The 19965-nt window shown below is 35.0% G+C and overlaps 1 protein-coding gene across 2 annotated transcripts in view; it reads left to right on the forward strand.

The window, feature by feature from the left end:
- LOC120414125 (regulator of G-protein signaling 17) overlaps window positions 1–19965 on the forward strand; it is a 133930-nt gene that overhangs the window by 92914 nt on the left and 21051 nt on the right. Inside the window, exon 1 of one of the 2 annotated variants that reach the window (XM_039575155.2) lies at window positions 13687–14355. The exons of the other annotated variant lie outside the window; for it this stretch is intronic. Within the exon in view, the coding sequence (XP_039431089.1) occupies window positions 14312–14355 (44 nt within the window). The 5' untranslated portion in view covers window positions 13687–14311. Of the gene's footprint in view, window positions 1–13686; window positions 14356–19965 lie in introns of those variants that run through there. 2 annotated transcript variants of the gene reach the window in all.

The following is a 19965-nucleotide window of genomic DNA, read 5'->3' on the forward strand; positions in this document are numbered from 1 at the left end:
TTCCTTCAAAAGATACAGATTTTTGAATTTTCATACATCATTTTTGTATGGACAGCTGCCGAATTTGTATGGAAAATTATATGGACAAACTAATGATGCAAAATGGCTTCTTTGGGCATACCGAAGGCACCAAAAAAGTTTCAGCCGGATTAAAAAATACAAAAATTAAAATTGAAGAAAAAAGACCGATTTCGTAGAGAATTGCTCAGTGGTTTTAAGAAAATTGACGAATATGCCTTGCTTTTTGGACCACCCTGTATCTGATAGGGTCATTGTAAACTCTTAAAAAAATGGAATTTTTCAACTACTAAATTTACAAAATCTTTGCTTCATGGAAATTCAAATAAATATAACAAAAATATATATTTGCAATTCCGTCGTGAAACTACTTACTTTTCCTGTCATTCTCGAATGACAAAATAGCCTACTTTTCTCAACCAAAAATAAAAGAATCGAAAAGAAGTCCTTCTTTTCAGCACCGAAATGGATGCTGAAAAGTTGAACTTTTCAGCATTTGTTTCGAAATTTTGTTTTTAACCGTTTGATAATTGACAAAATACATGAACATATGACTTATAGTTACACTCAAAGGGTGTTTTTCGGAACTGCAAAAAATGTTGTATAGAACTCGCTGCAAAACTTGTTTTTTCAACACTCGTCGTATTTATCCAACTCGGTGAACCTCATTGGATAAATGTCGTACACGTACTTGCTGAAAAAATCTTCTTTTTGCAACTTGTTGCATAATAGTAGTTTATGCAACAAGTTGCAAAAAGAGGATTTTTCAGCACGAGTCGTACATTTATCCAACGAGGTTCACCGAGTTGGATAAATACGAAGAGTGCTAAAAAAATCAAGTTTTGCAACGAGTTCCATACAATATTTTTTGCAATTCCAAAAAACACACACTGAGTGAAATTTTATGTCAAATTTTCATGTATTTTGTCAATAAATCGTTTAAATAAAAAAAAAATGAAAAGTGTTACTTTTCGAAAAAAGTGCTGAAAAGTTCAACTTTTCAGCATTTATTTTGAAAAGTGTTGCTATTCGATTCTGTTATTTTTGGTACAGAAAGTAGGCTATTTTGTCGTTCAAGAATGACAGGAAAAGTAAGTAGTTTCAAGACGAAATTGCAAAATTTCTAATCATGAATCTTATGACATTAGTTAAGTTTCATACCAATGAGCAATTCTCTACCAAAACCGGAATTGGAATTTATTTGTATTTTTTGAGTTGGCTCAAACTGTGTCGGGACCTTCCATTTGACCAAAGAAGCTATTTTGTGTCATTGGTTCACCCATACAAGTTTCCATGCAATTTTGGCAGCTGTCCATACAAAAATGGTACGTAAATATTCGAAAATCTGTAACATTTTTTGATCGGTTTGGTGTCTTCGGCAGAGTTGTAGGTATTGTTGAGGACTATTCAGAAAAAAGGTTTATGGAAAAAATACCGATTTTTTTAATTAACCTTTTTTGCACCAAAACTCGATTTACCAACATCCGTATTTTTTTTAATTTTTGAGTTTTTTTATTTGTTTTAGGGTACCAAAACCTGCAGCTTTTGAGTCATATAGAGAAGGATGGATGTTTTCAAGATATAGTCACCGAATGTTTGATGTCAGCGAATTATTTGTTGTTTTTTGATAAAAAAAAGTTACCATTGGTGACCATTTCCGAGAATATATTTTTTTCAATGTTCAGAAAATTTGCGATAAAATTGTCTAGGAGACATTGAAGACTGGACTTCTGGTTGCTGAGATAAAGCGGCTTAAAGAAAAAGAATCAGCAGCTAATTTTCCGATTTTCAATGCTAAAAACTGGAATATTTGTGACTATTTTTTAAAATCGAAAGACTGCAAATATTTCGCTGAAAGCAAACTTTTGGTGGCTATATCTTGTGAACGGGTTTTTTTTTTATTAAAAAATCTGCAGAGTACTTTTTGATGGCAAATAAATACAATTTTACATAAAAAATGTGGTAAAAAAAGCATGTATAAAAACTCGTTTTTTTCATTCCTATTTTATCAAAAATTTATAACTCGGCGGTAGAATTTTTAACCATACTTTTCTATGGCTTTGAAATTGCGGGTTTTGGTACCCTAACACATATAAAAAAATCTCGAAAATAAAAAAAAAATGCGGATGGTGGGAAATTCATTTTTTTGGAAAAAATAGATTAATTAAAAAATGGCAATTTTCATCCAAGTACCTTTTTCTTAATAGTCCTCAACAATACCTACAACAGGGGTGCTCAAAGTTTTTGAATGCCGGGACATATTTTAAGCTCAAAAGGGCTTGCGGGCCAACTGCACAAAATATAATATAAAAATCACGTTATTTTTAATTTAAATTGAAAACAGAACTAATACTAATAAATGTTTAATAGATATTTTTTTAATTTCTGTAATTTTTTTAACATTTGTGTCAATTAAAAATTTTAAAATACAAAAAAAAATCAGTTTTTCATGAGATTTGGGTTTTTACTGATTTAGGTATTGGAAAAATATAGTATTTTGTTGTATGTATTTGTGTTTTCGTAAAATTTTGAAGTTTATTTTATTTTGAGGATGATTATATGAAATCTGAACAATTTATGCAACGGCGTAATTTTATCTTTAAATATGGTGTTACTAATGAAAAACCGTTGCGAAATTATTTTTCAATAATAAGGAAAATGGAAAATATTTAAAAAAGTTTTTGTCCCTCCGCTCTGGTCATGATCGAGGGGAGGCAAAAAAATATAAATTTTAATTACAAGCCAGAATTTCAATTGAAAAAAATGTTAGAAAATATTATACACCCAGTACAGTTGATTTCCAAACATTATTTTCAAACAAAAAAGATAAGATTAGTAAAAAAAATCAGCGTAAAAACACATTTTGCGGTACTACTGTTAATCGAAAATTCAAAAAATCAAATTTGTTTTGAATAAACCACTTAAAATAATTCTTTACGCTGAGCAATGCTTTTTAATTGATTTCAGATGATTGCACATTAGTTTTCATTGAAATTTGGAAGTTGTTTTTTTTTTTTAAATATTGTTTGTCCTTATTTTTTAAACCAATTTTGATGGGTGGGGGGAGGGTTGGAGTGACAAAAGCTTTGTAAAATATTTGCAACATTCTTATTCCTCCAATTTCAACATTTTGTCTGCTTGAATCAGATGGTAGTCAATTAGATTCGTTATCCAACTGTCATGAATTCGAATCCCGAGGTGGAAGGTTTCTTAGTGCAAAGTGAGTTTGAGGCTCAGTTCAATAAAAGGGTCATTTTGACTTTAAAGTTATTATTTTTATATACTTAAGATTTGCTATTATTATAGTTTTTTTTTTACCTCAGACAAATTTGAACGTTTCGTAAACATTTCCAAAAATATTTGATGTAAATTTTGACGATATTTACTAGTTTCACTCACATTGAAATGTGTGTAATTGTTTCAATTAGAATTTTTTTTGAACAAAATATTTGTGTCGTAAAATTGGGATTAAAATATTGATTAATCTTTATTGATATATTTTGAAAAAAATCGTTTAAAAATTATTTTCATTTTTAAAAACAATAGCTCACTTTAGAAGTAAAATCATGGGTCCGCAGGCCACAAAAAGACACCTCGCGGCCCATACAACTCTACAACCTACAACTTAGCCGAATTGGTGTCTTGATCAGAGAATTTCTTCAAAAGTTGCAGATTTTATTTACATACAATTTTTGATTTTTTTTTTGTGAAATTTGTATGCAGACCATAGGGAAGTTTTTCACAAAGTTTGAGCAAAATAAAAAAAATACAAAAAAATAAAAATGGTTGAAATCGACCGATTTTGAGCGAATTGCTCCAAAGTCAAATCGAAAGGCATAAGCCTGGCCTGGCCAAGATAAAACTTGTGAAGCGAAGGTGGAAAACTACTTTATTGTGATTTTAGAACTAATATTTAAAGCAATTGTTAAGAAAATTCACCAAAGATTTAACATCTGAAAAAAAAGTTGGAATGAGAAAGTTCTAATCATCTCAGTTTAACACTCAACATTTGCGAGGTCATTGCCTCTTCCGAAATCGAGAGACCAAATTCGATAAACTTTCGTAAGCTCATTCAGCAAAGCACTTTCATCCGTTTCCAATTCACTGACGCTCGACGAGAAGCGCAAAAAATAGTATTTCAGAATTTACAGCTTCAAATCAGCTTTCGAAATTAGCTTTCTCCGTCGAATCGTTTGATCAGCGAACCAAAAGCGAACGAAAAAAAAAGCTCGTTCCACTCGCCTTGCCATCCCTGTGCCAAACTCCTGCCCAAAACCATTAATCCAACTAGCTCCAGCAACCTTGAACGTCCCGTGGGAACACTATATTGGGAGCAGCAAACTCCCCACCAAACCCCAACCCCCAACTGGCAATGAAAACGCAATGACGCAATCCTGCAAACCTTCACCCTGGGACTCTTGCGACGACGACACCGACACCGGGGTTTGACCTGCATTCTTCAATTTTATTGTCCCAGCCAAAGGAAGCGAGAAAAAAAAAACTAAAGCCGGACGCCGGAATTTCTCCCAAGTGCGAGATCAACTCGGTCCCACCAGGGTCAAACCCTGGACCTGGTTGGCGCCGGGCACCGCTCAAGGGCCAGCTTCCTCGGTTTGGAATATGCTACGGTTGTTTTTACTGCGAACTGTGAGTGTGTGTGTGTGGTTTGGATATCCTTGGAGGATTACGACGATTGTGTTCTTTTGGGCCACGTGGTCTTGGAAGGACTTGAAAGGACAACAATATTATTTGGTGGAAACGTTGGCGGTATTGTTCGTAGCAAGTCTATTTTTGTTCTGTTTGGTCAGAAGATTGATGTTTCATTAGCTCATCGGAGAGTTGTTTGGTTGAAATAAAAAGCATAATTCCGACCTGGTCCACTAAAACAAATAATTCATATAATTTACAAATATGTTTTTAAGACCTCAACTTAATTTTCTAAGACAAAATGTTCTGTGAATCCAATATGTTTCCGTTAAACATTTTTCGTTCTCCTAATCTTCTAATTTCCCTCCAACCAACGAAAATCCTTCCCTTCCATCAAAAGAACGGGATCACCAGCAACGACACATCAAAAAGGGATTTTTGCGCCAAAACCCTCGAGGGATTTTCAAGTAGTGTTCAATATATTGATTTTCCTTTCCTTTTTAACATATTCATCGCCTACAGTGAGTGTAGCGTCCACCCTTCTAAAGTTGACTTGAAAATTGTTCCCCGTCAGCAGAAAGTTGGCACCACTGCTGGGGAAAGGAAGCCTTCAAGGAGACCAGTTTACGATGGCCTTGTTTGCAAGACACTTCGCGGGCACTCTTTCGTTTTTTCCGGTGGCAAATCTCCCTTTTTCAGGGCGGATTCTTTAGCATTTTTCATTAGAAGTACGTGAGATTCGTGTGAGAAATGCTGATGAGTGCTGGGGTTTGTCTTTGGGGTGGGTTGGAAATGTGACAGTTCACATAGGTTGATCTAATCCATTTGATTTTTTTTATTTATTGGTGTAGTTCAGCAAAATTTGCTTAAAAATTTTTCATTTTATTTATCACTTAAATTTCATAAAGTTCATTGCAATTTTGCACAAAATGATTGGTTTCAAAGTATAATAAAAAATCTTCTGAAAAACTCGTTTTTTTTCCAAAAATAAATATTGAATAAATGTTCAATTTTTATCACTTTTATTTATTTCACTTCTGTTTTACTAAATTAAAATACCCAAACATATAGCAATTCTTCTTCCCTAGTCCCCAATCTACTAATTTCCAACTTAATCTAACCTAATCTAATAAAGTCTTATCTAATCTCATCTAATCTAATCTAATCCAACCTTATCTAATTTAATCTAATCTAATTTAATCTAAATGTAATCTAAATGTAATATAGGTATCATAATTTTTCAGAAAGATCCAACACCATTTTGGTTATCCTGTGAATGACTAAGGCTATCAACTCGTGCTGAGCACAAATCCGTACACTTAACTGATATGACACAATAATGTTAATTTTTTGGATAAATGTGAGACTTGTAAAGATAAAACTGAAAGGTATTTTTGTTGATTTGAAGATGTGTAACTGCACGATTTGTCGAAGTAATACTTAAATATTCACATTTAACATTGAATTCGAGTTATGGGGTCTTTAGCGGTTAAACTAAAGAACGATAATCAAAAATAAAAGAACCAAAAATATTTTTCCGATTTGATCAATGCTGTTAATCGATGAATCAACGTCATCGATGTCGTTGATCGTTGATTTAAACGTAATCGTAATCGCAGCCATCGTTGATTTAATCGTCAACGTCAACGGAGTCGTTGATTTAAACGGCGTTGATCAACGCGTTGATTATCGATAATCAACGAGTTGATCAACGGTGTTCTTTTATAGTTTTCTTGAATTTTATGAGGAAAGAACGTTTTTTCATAAATGTATTGATTGGGAAACATTCTCAAATAGATGTGACATGGTTGTTCTGGGATCCGGGTGTACCAAGAGTGACCGGATTTTAAACCGAAATTTAAGCCTTAGCTAAATGCTGGCCACTTTCATCTACACTTTGGTTCCCAAGTCCAACCAGGATTTTTCTCACCGAGGACGGACGGGAACTGAGATATGGTCGGATTAACACCGGAATTATTGTTCCGGCGGGTTCAGTAAGAGTCTCGCATGGCTAAATAACGACAGAATTTGTTTTTCTATGATACAATACTGAATTGACCGCATGACCCATGTTCCAGAACCCAGATTGAGATCGGCCAAGATGTCAAACTTCATGACAGACCGGAGTAGCCTACTGTTGGTGATCAATGAGTTTCGATTGAACCCCACGAGAAAAATCTTTCGTGTGGTGCCGAAAACCGATCGCAGTAGGTCATAAATATTTTGTTTACTCTTTGAATACTAGCAGGTGGGTACTCCGGTCTGTCATGAAGTTTGACATCTTGGCCGATCTCAATCTGGGTTCTGGAACATGGGTCATACGGTCAATTCAGTATTGTATCATAGAAAAACAAATTCTGTCGTTATTTAGCCATGCGAGACTCTTACTGAACCCGCCGGAACAATAATTCCGGTGTTAATCCGACCATATCTCGGTTCCCGTCCGTCCTCGGTGTCATTTACATAAGAAAAATCCTGGTTGGACTTGGGAACCAAAGTGTAGATGAAAGTGACCAGCAATTAGCTAAGGCTTAAATTTCGGTTTAAAATCCGGTCACTCTTGGTGCACCCGGATCCCCGAACAACCATGTCACATCTATTTGAGAATGTTTCCCAATCAATACATTTATGAAAAAATCGTTCTTTCCTCATAAAACTCTAGAAAACTATAAAAGAACACCGTTGATCAACTCGTTGATTATCGATAATCAACGCGTTGATCAACGCCGTTTCAATCAACGACTCCGTTGACGTTGACGATTAAATCAACGATGGCTGCGATTACGATTACGTTTAAATCAACGATCAACGACATCGATGACGTTGATTCATCGATTAACAGCATTGATTAGAAGATTCGATTATCAGAAGTGAAGGATACTTGATCCCTTTTTTAACTCTCTTTATTTCTTACAAAAATTTGAACTTTCTGCATGAATTGAAAGCTTGTACATTCAACTATGGGGTTTTAACACTCAAACGCTCGGGTAGTCATTTGACCCCTATTTTTTTTCTTGAAAATCTCATAAATTTTGGTAGAATTGACCAATATGGATGCTTCCGGTTGCAAAAGATCCAGATTTGTCTATATTTTGAACCGTCAGATGGGGGACAAATATGGTCCACTTCTACCGGAGATATTCCGGATTCCGTTGGGGTACCTTGACTTTCCTATTTGGGATTCGGCTCAATATAACAGTAACTTTTTCACAGAACAATGCCGGAAATGATGTAAAATTTTGAGGCATCATCCTAATACATCATCCTGCAAAAATAATTGACATGGTTACGTCCTACGGGGCACCGGAGCCGGTTCCAGTTGTGCACCAATCGACATCAGCTTATTGAACCGTTTCCGGGTAGAACCTGTTCTGGTGCCGGAAGGTCTTGACCATGTCAATTATTTTTGCAGGATGATGTATTAGGATGATGCCTTGAAGTTTTGCATCATTTCTTGCATTGTTTTGTGGAAAAGTTATTGTTATATTGAGCCGAAAGCCAAATAGGAGGGTCGAGGTACCCCAACGGAATCCGGAATATCTCCGGTAAAAGTGGACCATATTTGACCAGCATCTGACAGTTCAAAATATAGACAAATCTGGATCTTTTGCAACCGGTAGCATCCAAATTGGTCAATTCTACCAAAAGTTATGAGATTTCCAAGAAAAAATATAAAGGGTCAAATGACTACCCGAGCGTTTGAGTGTTAATCAGGTGAATCCTTCGAGTAATGCCAAGTGTTAAAAAAAATATTTTAGCATTTAAATATTTATAAACTTAAAATATTTTCTTTAAGACCAAAATTGAGCATGTTTACAAAAGCTTATAATTGGTGTTTACATAACATTTGAAAAATTATTCAAACTGAAGTAAGTCATCTGCAACTATACTAAAGGAAACCTTGTACGAAATACCAAACCAATTAATTAAGCTTGAGGCTGATTCCAGTGACTGTAAAAAATCAGCGATCAAGTCTTCCTAATTGCACTTTTTTAAACAATTGGTTGTGAAAAAACACAAAAAGGGAGGGTTTTGTAGAGTTTACCAAACAATTTACCTTTTGAAAATATTTTTTTGAATAAATGTTGATTTTTTTCTATAAACATCAAATCAAATTAAAAAGATCTCTTGAAGGTTTTTTGCAGCCTTTTTGAGAAATATGTGTGTAACTCAATCCGAACATTTTTTTAAATTTTTTCTTTGTTCTCCACAATGAGTTTTAATCGATTTCGCACAACTTTCTAGAACAAAGCTATTTTTTACCCGCAAAACTTTTTTTCTCCCATTTAAAAATTGTTTATAATTAAATTTCTTCTAAAATCAAATTCAGATTCGGCGACCCCACTTGAGTCAAATTTGAGTGATCTGATGGATTTAGAGCAGTGTTTTGTAGCGACCCTAAGTCGCTTACCTACATAGACTACAGTTATTGTTTGTCATGAACAATGTCAAGTTCACGACAACGGTAAATGGTCTAGCACACGCGGTGTGTTATACAAAACATTCAGGTAGCGGTAACGCTTGACACCTGATGTTTTGTATAACATTTTTCGACCACGACCTAGGGCACTGGTAGATCACAGTTCAGTGATCTTAGTATTTAACGGCCTGAGCTTGTTCAGTCGTTTGCTTCTTCTTGTATTGTGCAGTCAATAATCAGTGCTTCTTGGGTCTTTTTTGTATTGTGCAGTCAATAGTCAGTGTTTCTTATGCTTGTGCTCTGTTGTCAGTTGTGCAGCCAATAGTCTTGTGCTTGTGTCAGTCAGTACTCGTGTCAATGTAATAAATAAAAGCAGTTAAAATCAATGTGCAAGTGTCGTCTTTCCAGTGCATAATATCACAGTTATCCCGCTCGGACACTCGGTCCGATACAGTTTCTCAACCTTTTGCGATCCATTCCCCCCTTGACTGATTTGCAAGAACTTCATTCCCCCCCCCCCCCCACCCCTACTTTCAATTTACTGGTATCAATGCACAAACATAATTATTTTTTTTAGGTTTGCAAAAAGATTACAGTTTTCATAACAAAAAAAAAACTATAGAAGGTATTTGCAAACGTTTTATTTTAATTTAAAAAAATTAAAAGCCACTATTCTGAGCTTCTTTTCGTTTGAAATACACTAAAAAAATACAATTATAAAATATGTACAAATATTAAATAAAATTAATAATTATCTGCGGCAAAAGACAGATTACTCTAAAAAATGTGAAGAATTCAAACAAACTTAAATAATATTTGAAAAACTTTTTGTCAACTGCCAATTATTTAATAAAACATTCTTGTTAAAAAGTGTACAAAAATCTCACAGAAACCAACAAATCTGTCACAAAAAAATTTGCTTGAATCCAAAAAAATACAAATACTTCAGAAATATCAAAAAAAAAATCATTTTATTGTTTTAAGAAATGTCAAAGCTCACAGAAATTGAAACTTTAATAACTATTTTTTTGGGAAAAAACATGGCATTGAATTTCTATTGAACCCTTATTCCCCCCCCTAGAATGGCCAAATTCCCCCCCAGGGGGGAATTCCTCACCGGTTGAGAAACACTGATTTAGAGCGTCCAATTTCTCGTCCCGGGAATTCCCGGGATTTCCCGTAAAAAAATATTTCCCGTTTGCCGGGAATTTTATAAATTTCCCGGGAATTTCCGAAACACATGTGAAAGTATACATTTTCTTAATTTTTTGAACCCAATTTTTGAAAGTGCTTTAAAAAAATGAAGAAACTCAATTTAATATCAAGATTTTTTTCTGATAATTATAGAGTGCATAGTTGGCAAAGGGAGCGCGTGGTTGTAAAAAATATTCGGAGTGAAAAGTGTTTTTTTGTGTGTGCCTTTTGTTTCGCATTTTTGTCGTGTATTGTGTGCTGCGAGGAGAAGATTGCCCTCTGAAAATGCAGCGTCATCAGTGCATAATTGACAAAGGGAGCGCGTGGTTGTAAAAAATATTCGGAGTGAAAAGTGATTTCTTTTGTGATTTTCAAAGCCCTTCCTATATCATCGTTGATCGGAAGGCACGGCGTCGGGTGGATTGTGTTTAAATTTTTCAAATAAGGTTTTATTTTTTTGCGGTGAAAGAGCTATTTCTATATAATGAACGAAAGACGCACTGACAATTTGGATCGTTGAGTTAATAGTGGAGCAAAATAATTGTGTGAAAAAAAAAATGGAAGAGTGGTAGTGGAATGATGACAATTTATCGTATAATTTAAATCATGTTTTCGTTTTATGACAAAACGTTTAACAGAAGTCTAAGTCTACAATTTTGTTCAAGAGCTGAAACCAGTATAACTTGGTTTAGAAAAGTTATTTGTTATGAAAAAAATAATTTCTGAATGATTTTATTCGTTTCAACTCAATGTGTCAAACCGTACTCTCTCAAACTAGTCACAGAGGTAAGTTTAAAAGAAAATTTAAGATGGTGGAGTATGCATTCATTTTACTTACTGCCCAAATACTTTGATGAAAAAATACTTCTCAACAAAAAATACCAGAGATGCGATTTGAGCTAATAAAATTAGAAAAAATATACATTTTTTTGTAGTTGTATGAATTTTTACATGCAATCAAGCTATTAGTTGATCTTTACAATTTTTTTAACAATTAAAGTCGCTGTCTTTTTAAATTTTGATGCAAAATATGATTCAGAACCAAGATTAGAACAATTTTCAATAAATCCCGGAAATTCCCGGGATTTCCCGGGAAATTGGTTGAAAATTTCTCGTTCCCCACGAAATTTGTAACCCCGGGAAATTGGACGCTCTGGTTAGATTATTAAATGCATTTTCTAAAGATTTCATCACCGCCATTCTGGATTATAAATTTTTAAATCTCTTAAGAGCATTTCATTTTGAAAAGCATTATACTAACACAAAATTTAATGAGTCGAGTATAGTTAAAGTGTTAAGCATTATATATACTTTTTTAATATTACCTTTTTTAAAGATGTAATATTCGTTCAATTCAGACTAGGGACCATCCATAAACCACGTGGACACTTTAGGGGAGGGGGGGGGGTGGGTATGACGATTGTCCACGATCCATACAAAAAAGATTTTATTTTGTATGGTTAATTGTCCACGAAGGGAGGGGGGGGACTAACAGATTCCCAAAAAAGTGTCCACGTGGTTTATGGATGGTCCCCTAATAAAGTGGCATTAAGATGGAATTTTAGTAAATTTATATATTTTAAGAGGTAACATTACATATTTTTCCTGACATAAAACAGGTACAGATTACTATGATTTTTTCACTGTGTGAAGTTCGCAAAAAAGGAATTCTTTACAAAATTGGGAATGAAGGAGACATCTATTAAATTAACTCGAATTGATAGGACTTTTGCTATTGTGAACTTTTTATCACATTTTAGTAAACTGAGGGTTTGCTATTTAGCCAAAAACTCCAATCTTCTTTTAATCGTCATCAAATGAACGCCACTCCCGCAGCACTATGGGGTTTCAGGCGGCCATAAATCAAAAAACCGACATACTCTAATTATTTTTTTTGGTATTTTTTTCGAAAATAAACATTCTAACTAAGAAAAATCCGGAGTTTGAAAGTTTTAGGTTCAAAATTCACTGAATTGCAGACCTTCAAAGGCGAAAATGGTAAGAAAAAAACATGTTTTTTGACAAAAAAATGATTATTTTTCATAGTTGTACTGTGTAGCTGTTTATGTATTTTTTCCTGCATCATTATATATATTCAGAAAGGTAATTGATTCAACTTTTCAATAACATTTTACAAAACACACTTTTACAGGCTAAAAAAAAAATAATAAAAATAAAAAAAGATGGATTTTAATTCAAAATTTAGTTTTTTTTTCAACTTTGTTAATGGAGTACTTTTTTTGTGTGCGTTTGTGCGATCTGAATATTTTGCAGCTTAAAATTTGAACCATGTCCTAACTTGTCTCCAAATTTCAAAGTGCACTTATGTGCACTTTTTGAGTTATGCCATTTTGAACATTTTGATTCATGCAAGGAAATTAATGATTTCGCGTATACGCTTGGTTAAAATCACTTTATTTACCTGCGGAGGCAGAAATGACGTACCTGCTATGTATGTTTTGAAATTGATTTGATATTCATGACTTTGTTGGTACTCAGGTACGTTTAATAAAATTAGAAATTCCTATTCTAATTATTTTACAGAAACGATTCGTCGAATATTCGTTTCAGTTCGTTGTTGTGTTCTTTTGAAAGTATGGATAATAATACCGTAGTGTCCCTGTACGATATAACGAAGCACTATTCTGAAAACGTGAGAACTGCTTTCGAGTATATTTGTAAGAATTACAACATTGCAGAACCATCACATGATCAACTCGAGGAAAAACCTCAGAGGAAAAACTACGCACGTTGTTCTGTAGCTTCAAAACGAGGTATACAAAAGCCCATAGAAGAAGTTCATATTTGAAGTAATCTAACGACAATCGGTTACATAGTGATTTTGATTTAGAAGAATTTATCGTGGAAAACGTAAATTTTGCAAGTGGATCAACAAAAAACGTGGACGAGAATCCATACAATGTTCCATAAAATAAACCGTCTAAAATTCTAAAACACCGCAAAAATCAAATTTTAATTGGAGGGTGAGGGGGGGGGGGGGGTGGTTCTTCAAAGAGAGGTGGATTTTAACTCAAGAAAAAGGGGAGGGAGATTGAACGTAAATCAGAAACTTTAACATAACATAAACCGCCATTCCGTGCATCAAATAGGCAGAGCAAGAATATTAAAATTCACCACTTGAATGCATGTGGCCTCAAATATATGAAAAAATCGAAAATTAAACTTTTTTTTTTTGGAAAAAAATCAAATTTCATTTGTTTTCATTATACTAAGTACAAACAACACAAAAAAGTCACAAAAAAGCAAAAAATATTTTTGGCCGCTCGCTTATATGGAAATACCCTATAGTGCGCAGTTCCTGCAACTGACAAGCCGCCATCATCCATGTGTTGGACCAGGGGTTAGGGCCATCAGAGTGTGCTTCCAGCATCCCGACCAGATTAACCTTGGCCAACAGGGAAAGTGTTTACACTGTGCTAGCTCACTCAGAGTTGGGTTGAGTTGGCTTGGCCTGGTTTGTATGTTGAGTGGCCGTAAGTGAAAATTATGATGTAAAGAAGAGCCAAACAAAAACAAATACTCACACACAAACGGACGGACAAACAGAACCGAGTTCGTGTACTCGTTTCAAAAGAAGAGAGGAAAATAAAAGAAAAACAAGAAACGTGTACGTGTGTGTATGTGGACCAAAAGTGTAAATATGGGGCCGAGAAATGAGCCGGCGAAGCAAGTGCGAAATTCCACCGACGGCGACGACGGCAGCGAGAGTAGAAGCGATTAGAACAAGGTGGTTCACTGCCAGGTCGTCATCCAGAAGTTGTTGCCCGTCATCATCACCTCTGTTGACGTAGTGTGGAAATGCTGTGTTGGGTGGAGAAGCATCTGGTAGTGGAAGGGGACGCAAGGTGTTTTGTGGGTTTTGTTGCCATAACAGTGAGGCTGGGACGAAGCAGCAGCTAGGAAGGGAGATCAGCACTGAATCCACACGTTGACGACGAACCACGTGGGCTGCCCTCTCTGGGAGGGAGTTGGAAGCTGAGTGGAGGCGGCAGAAGCGGCGGTGGCCGCAATATGACCGATAAATGGCGCCATGCCATCGCCAGGATACGGAAGGGGTAAGATTGGATGGTGGTTGCTGTGTATTGGTAGTACAACGAAATTGGAATTTGACCATTCATTTCGATAAGATTTATTTGAAAAATGTTGATTGCTACAGTATGAGGGATTCTGTGAGATTTCAGTAATTCGATTTTTTTTTTTGTAGTTATTAATCCAGCTGAAACTTTTTTGGTGCCTTTGGTATGCCTGAAGAAGCCATTTTGCATCATTACTTTGTCCATATAATTTTCTACACCAATTTGGCAGCTGTCCATACAAAAATGATACATGAAAATTCAAAAATCTGTATCTTTCGAAGCAATGTTTTGATCGATTTTGTGCCTTAGGCAAAGTTGTAGAAATGAACAAGGACAGCACTGAAAAATGATACACGGTAAAAAATGGTGATTTTTAATTTCACTTTTGGTTACTAAAACTAGATTTGCAAAAAAAAAAACATTTTTTTTCTTTGTTGATATGTTTTAGGGGACATCAAATGCCAACTTATCAGAAATTTCTAGAATGTGCAAAAAATTTTTGACCGAGTTATGAATTATGAAAGCAATAATGATTTTTAAAAACTAACTTAATCCACCTATGTGGTTGGAGCCTTCCTCACAACAATGGCTGTACACAAGTTTCAACTTTTTTTTGATCCGGCTTCCAAAAAGTACATAAATATCACTTAAGTGGCCATATCTCGAGACAGGGTTGCCAGATCTTCAATGTTTTAGACTCGTTGGAAAGGTATTTTGATAACCTAACCAACAATGGGTCGGATGATGGACCCGGACATAGTTTACATACATTTAAGTGAGATCCGGCTTCAAAAAAGTACATCAATATCACTTAAGTGGCCATATCTCGAGACAGGGTTGCCAGATTTTCAATGTTTTGGACTCGTTGGAAAGGTCTTTTGATAACCTAACCAACAATGGGTCGGATGATGGACCCGGACATAGTTTACATACATTTAAGTGAGATCCGGCTTTAAAAAAGTACATAAATATCACTTAAGTGGTCTTATCTCGAGACAGGGTTGCCAGATCTCAATGTTTTGGACTCATTGGAAAGGTCTTTTGATTACCTAACCAACGATGAGTTGGATGATGGATCCGGACACAGTTTACATGCATTTAAGTGAGATCCGGCTTCAAAAAACTACATAAATATCACATAAGTGGTCCTAACTTGAGACAGGGTTGCCAGATCTTCTATGTTTTGGACTCATTGGAAAGGTCTTTTGATAACCTAACTAACGATGAGTCGGATGATGGATCCGGACATAGTTTACATACATTTAAGTGAGATCCGGCTTCAAAAAAGTACATCAATATCACTTAAGTGGCCATATCTCGAGACAGGGTTGCCATATCTTCAATGTTTTAGACTCGTTGGAAAGGTCTTTTGATAATCTAACCAACGTTGGGTCGGAAGATGGACCCGGACGTAGTTTACATACATTTAAGTGAGATCCGGCTTCAAAAAAGTACATCAATATCACTTAAGGGGCCATATCTCGAGACAGGGTTGCCAGATCTTCAATGTTTTAGACTCGTTGGTAATGTTTTTTGATAATCTAACCAACGTTGGGTCGGAAGATGGACCCGGACGTAGTTTACATACATTTAAGTGAGATCCGGCTTCAAAAAAGTACATCAATATCACTTAAGTGGCCATATCTCGAGACAGGGTTGCCAGATCTTCAATGTTTTGGACTCATTGGAAAAGTATTTTGATAACCTAACCAACAATAGGTCGGATGGTGGATCCGGAAATAGTTTACACACATTTAAGTGAGATCCGGCTTCAAAAAAGTACATCATTATCACTTAAGGGGCCATATCTCGAGACAGGGTTGCCAGATCTTCAATGTTTTAGACTCGTTGGTAAGGTCTTTTGATAATCTAACCAACGTTGGGTCGGAAGATGGACCCGGACGTAGTTTACATACATTTAAGTGAGATCCGGCTTCAAAAAAGTACATCAATATCACTTAAGTGGCCATATCTCGAGACAAGGTTGCCAGATTTTCAATGTTTTGGACTCGTTGGAAAGGTCTTTTGATAACCTAACCAACAATGGGTCGGATGATGGACTTGGACATAGTTTACATACAGTTAAGTGAGATCCAAATATATGTGAAAACACATTTTTATACATAACTTTTGAACTACTTATCGAAACTTCATTCTGTATAAAACTCGATCTATGGGACCCTAAACCAAGTCGAATGCAACAGGTTTGGGTCAAATCGGTTCAGCCAGTGCCGAGAAACATGATCTAGTTTGTTGGTCACATACATACATACACACACACATACACACATACATTTGTTCAGTTTTCGATTCTGAGTCGATATGTATACATGAAGGTGGGTCTACGACGTTTTTATACGAAGTTCATTTTTAGAGCAGGATTATAGCCTTACCTCAGTGAGGAAGGCAACATAATTTTTCGATGTTAAATCGAATTTGCAATCAAAAAGTACAGTCATCCCACATATTCGGAACAGTTTACAGATCGGCCAATATTCAACAAATCATTTAAAATCGATAATTGAACATAATGATTTGCTTTTATCTTCATGTGAAAGCTTTTCTTGCGATCTTTCGATTGATGTATAGACCGGCTGTACATTTTTACGTTTTATATCAAGTTTTCAAAGAAAAACATTGACCCTTGAAATCCACAAATTCGGAACACTTTTTTCTTACGATGTAAACAAACTTTTTTTCTCTCCAGGAGTACATATTTTTTACAAAATAATGACTTTGCACTCTGAAACCAATAAAACTCATGCTTAGTAATGTTTTATGAATGGTCTGATAACTTTTTTGTGAAAATATCAGTTTAATTCAGGTGTTTCACAATTGTGGGAGGCACAATAACATCCCACAATCATGGAACAGGCAATTTGGAGGCAGTGTTTTGGTGCTCTGGATAAAATAGTCTTGAAATGCAGTTTATGTTTAAAAAGTATTACTTTTACTAGTGAAATAGCAAGAGAATGTCCAAATAAAGGCCCTAAAAATAGCAGGGTCGACAGAAAAGTTGCATGTTGGATTCTATTGACAAATTACCACAAAAGTGTTCCGAATTTGTGGGTGTTCCGAATATGTGGGATGACTGTACTTTAGTGAAATTTTGATAAAATGCATTGTTTTTAAGTTATAGCCATTTTTAGGTCACTTTTTTGAGAATAGTCTTAGTTATATATTTTAAAAATTAGTGCCCATGCCTGCACACTATTGAAAAAAAAAAGTTTTTAAAACCTGAGAAAAATCTCTATATTTTGCTTTTTCGAACTATGTTGATAAGACCCTTAGTTTCTGAATTATTGTCATGCAAAAATGTAAAACCAACCATTTTCTAATGTCGATATCTCAGCAACTAATGGTCCGATTTTCAATGTAAAAATGTACAAAATGATCTAGTGGTTGTTAAAGAATAAACAAGTTTTAGCGGTACTATTTCAGGAATAAATTTAAATATTTTGTTGATTCCTGAAATATTTCAGCTAAAACTTGTTTCTTCTTTTACAACCACTAGATCATTTTGTACATTTTTGAGCCCTTCTAGACAGTTGTAGAGCTTGTCAAAATGAATATTTTTATTCTTGAAAAACAAATTTTGGTATATTCTATCAAAAGTTATGGGCAAAAAACGATTTAAAAATGCTCATTTTCAAATTAAGATTGAATGAGTTAAACAAAAAAGCAAATGTACCCTAAAATGTGTACTTTCAGATGCTTCTAATAGTGAGGTCAAACTCCACCACCTTTTCAAGATATTCACATTTCAAAATTGCGTCTTTTTTGTCGTATTTTGGATATTACTTTCGTTTAGAAGGTGTGATTTTCGCTCTCTTGGAAGATAAATGTGTGATAAGCTCTACAAAAGCCTGCAAGACACCATCTCGCTACGACATAAGTCTTAGTTGATTCATTCAAAAAACTCATTTTTTCATTAACACCTCAACCTTAATTACAAAAATTGCTCTAGAAACATCCCGTTTGAAGATAGAGCTTTGTGCTCTTCAGCAAAGTTGCTCAGAATGCTGTTCCCTACAACTTTTTTGAAGACATCGAAGCACTATCTCGTCATTCCGCCAAAATAAAAATTCTGAACCACCCTAAAATTTGGACCACCTTAATGTCCACCATGCCAAAAGATGCCCCTATTGATCTTGATCATTTGTCCCGAAGACATCAAAGCTCTAAATCTTATCGTGTGGCCATTATCAATTTTGTCACGCTAGATTTTGGTTTCAGACCACTGTGCAGTGGTTCAAATAGCTGTTTTGACGAACTTAATTGATTAGAGATCAAAATAAACATTTTCGTGCATTGGCATTTTTTATTTTTTTTTTTTTATAATTTATATTTATTCAATTTTCTTTTCCATGTACACTCATTCAGTTAAAATATTATTGAGTGTCCAATCACAAACGATGACTTTTCACCTCAATTTTAAATAGTAGCAACTTTCATTTATTCATGAAATATTGTAGCTTTCGCTATTCAGTGATTTCAAATGTAGGAGGTCCTACATGTACAAAAGGGAAAAGGAATACCTTAAAACTAACTTATAAACTATATAAAGAGCGGATCAATGCAGCTGAAGACTGCAATGATTTTTGTCGAAATGCATCAATTATCTTATTGGACATAACATCCAAAGTGTCAACTTCGGCTAATTGATGAAGTTCACTGGTGCTGACCCAGGGAGGAAGTTTCAGAATCATTTTCAGAATTTTGTTCTGAATCCTCTGAAGTTTTTTCTTCCTGGTTAAGCAACAGCTTGTCCAGATCGGCACAGCATAAAGCATGGCAGGTCTGAAAATTTGTTTATAAATTAGCAGTTTATTCTTGAGACAAAGTCTAGAATTCCTGTTTATAAGTGGATACAAACATTTAATATATTTGTTACATTTAACCTGGATACTTTCAATGTGATCCTTGTAAGTAAGGTTTTTGTCAAAACCAAGTCCAAGATATTTCACTTGATCCTCCCACTTTAAATTTACCTCATTCATCTTTATAATGTGATGACTTTTTGGTTTAAGAAAATAAGCCCTTGGTTTATGAGGGAAAATAATAAGTTGAGTTTTTGCAGCATTTGGAGTAATTTTCCATTCTTTCAAATAAGAATTCGTGCATTGGCATGTTCTACAACTTTGTTCAGCGTTGTCATGGCCTTTTTTCGGTGAAATTTGTTTTCAAAATACTCATCACAGCAGGCTATGGAATTTCTAACTTTTGACAGTTAAGAGATAGAGCTTTGGTGTCTTCGGCAAAGTTGTAGAGCAGATATCTTCACAAACTTTCCTCAACAGGGCAAAGCTCTATCTTTGCGTTGAATACCGTAAACTGGGGTCAATCGGGACACATGGGGCGAATTGGGACAGCAGTTTTAGCCATGTTGGAGCACAATATTTTGATTTTCCTTGTTGGTTTCGGTTAGAACAGACTCAGACCAATAAAATGTGTACATCCATTTCCAAATTTAAAAGCTTTAAGTGCTCTAAAAACTGCTGTCCCTATTCAGACTGAAGTCCCGATTCGCCCCGGATTACGGTACCAGTTTTGGAACCTTTTTGATAAATCCCAGCCAAATAACTGTTT

This window comes from Culex pipiens, chromosome 3, assembly GCF_016801865.2.
Source record: "Culex pipiens pallens isolate TS chromosome 3, TS_CPP_V2, whole genome shotgun sequence".
NCBI classification, from domain to species: domain Eukaryota; kingdom Metazoa; phylum Arthropoda; class Insecta; order Diptera; family Culicidae; genus Culex; species Culex pipiens.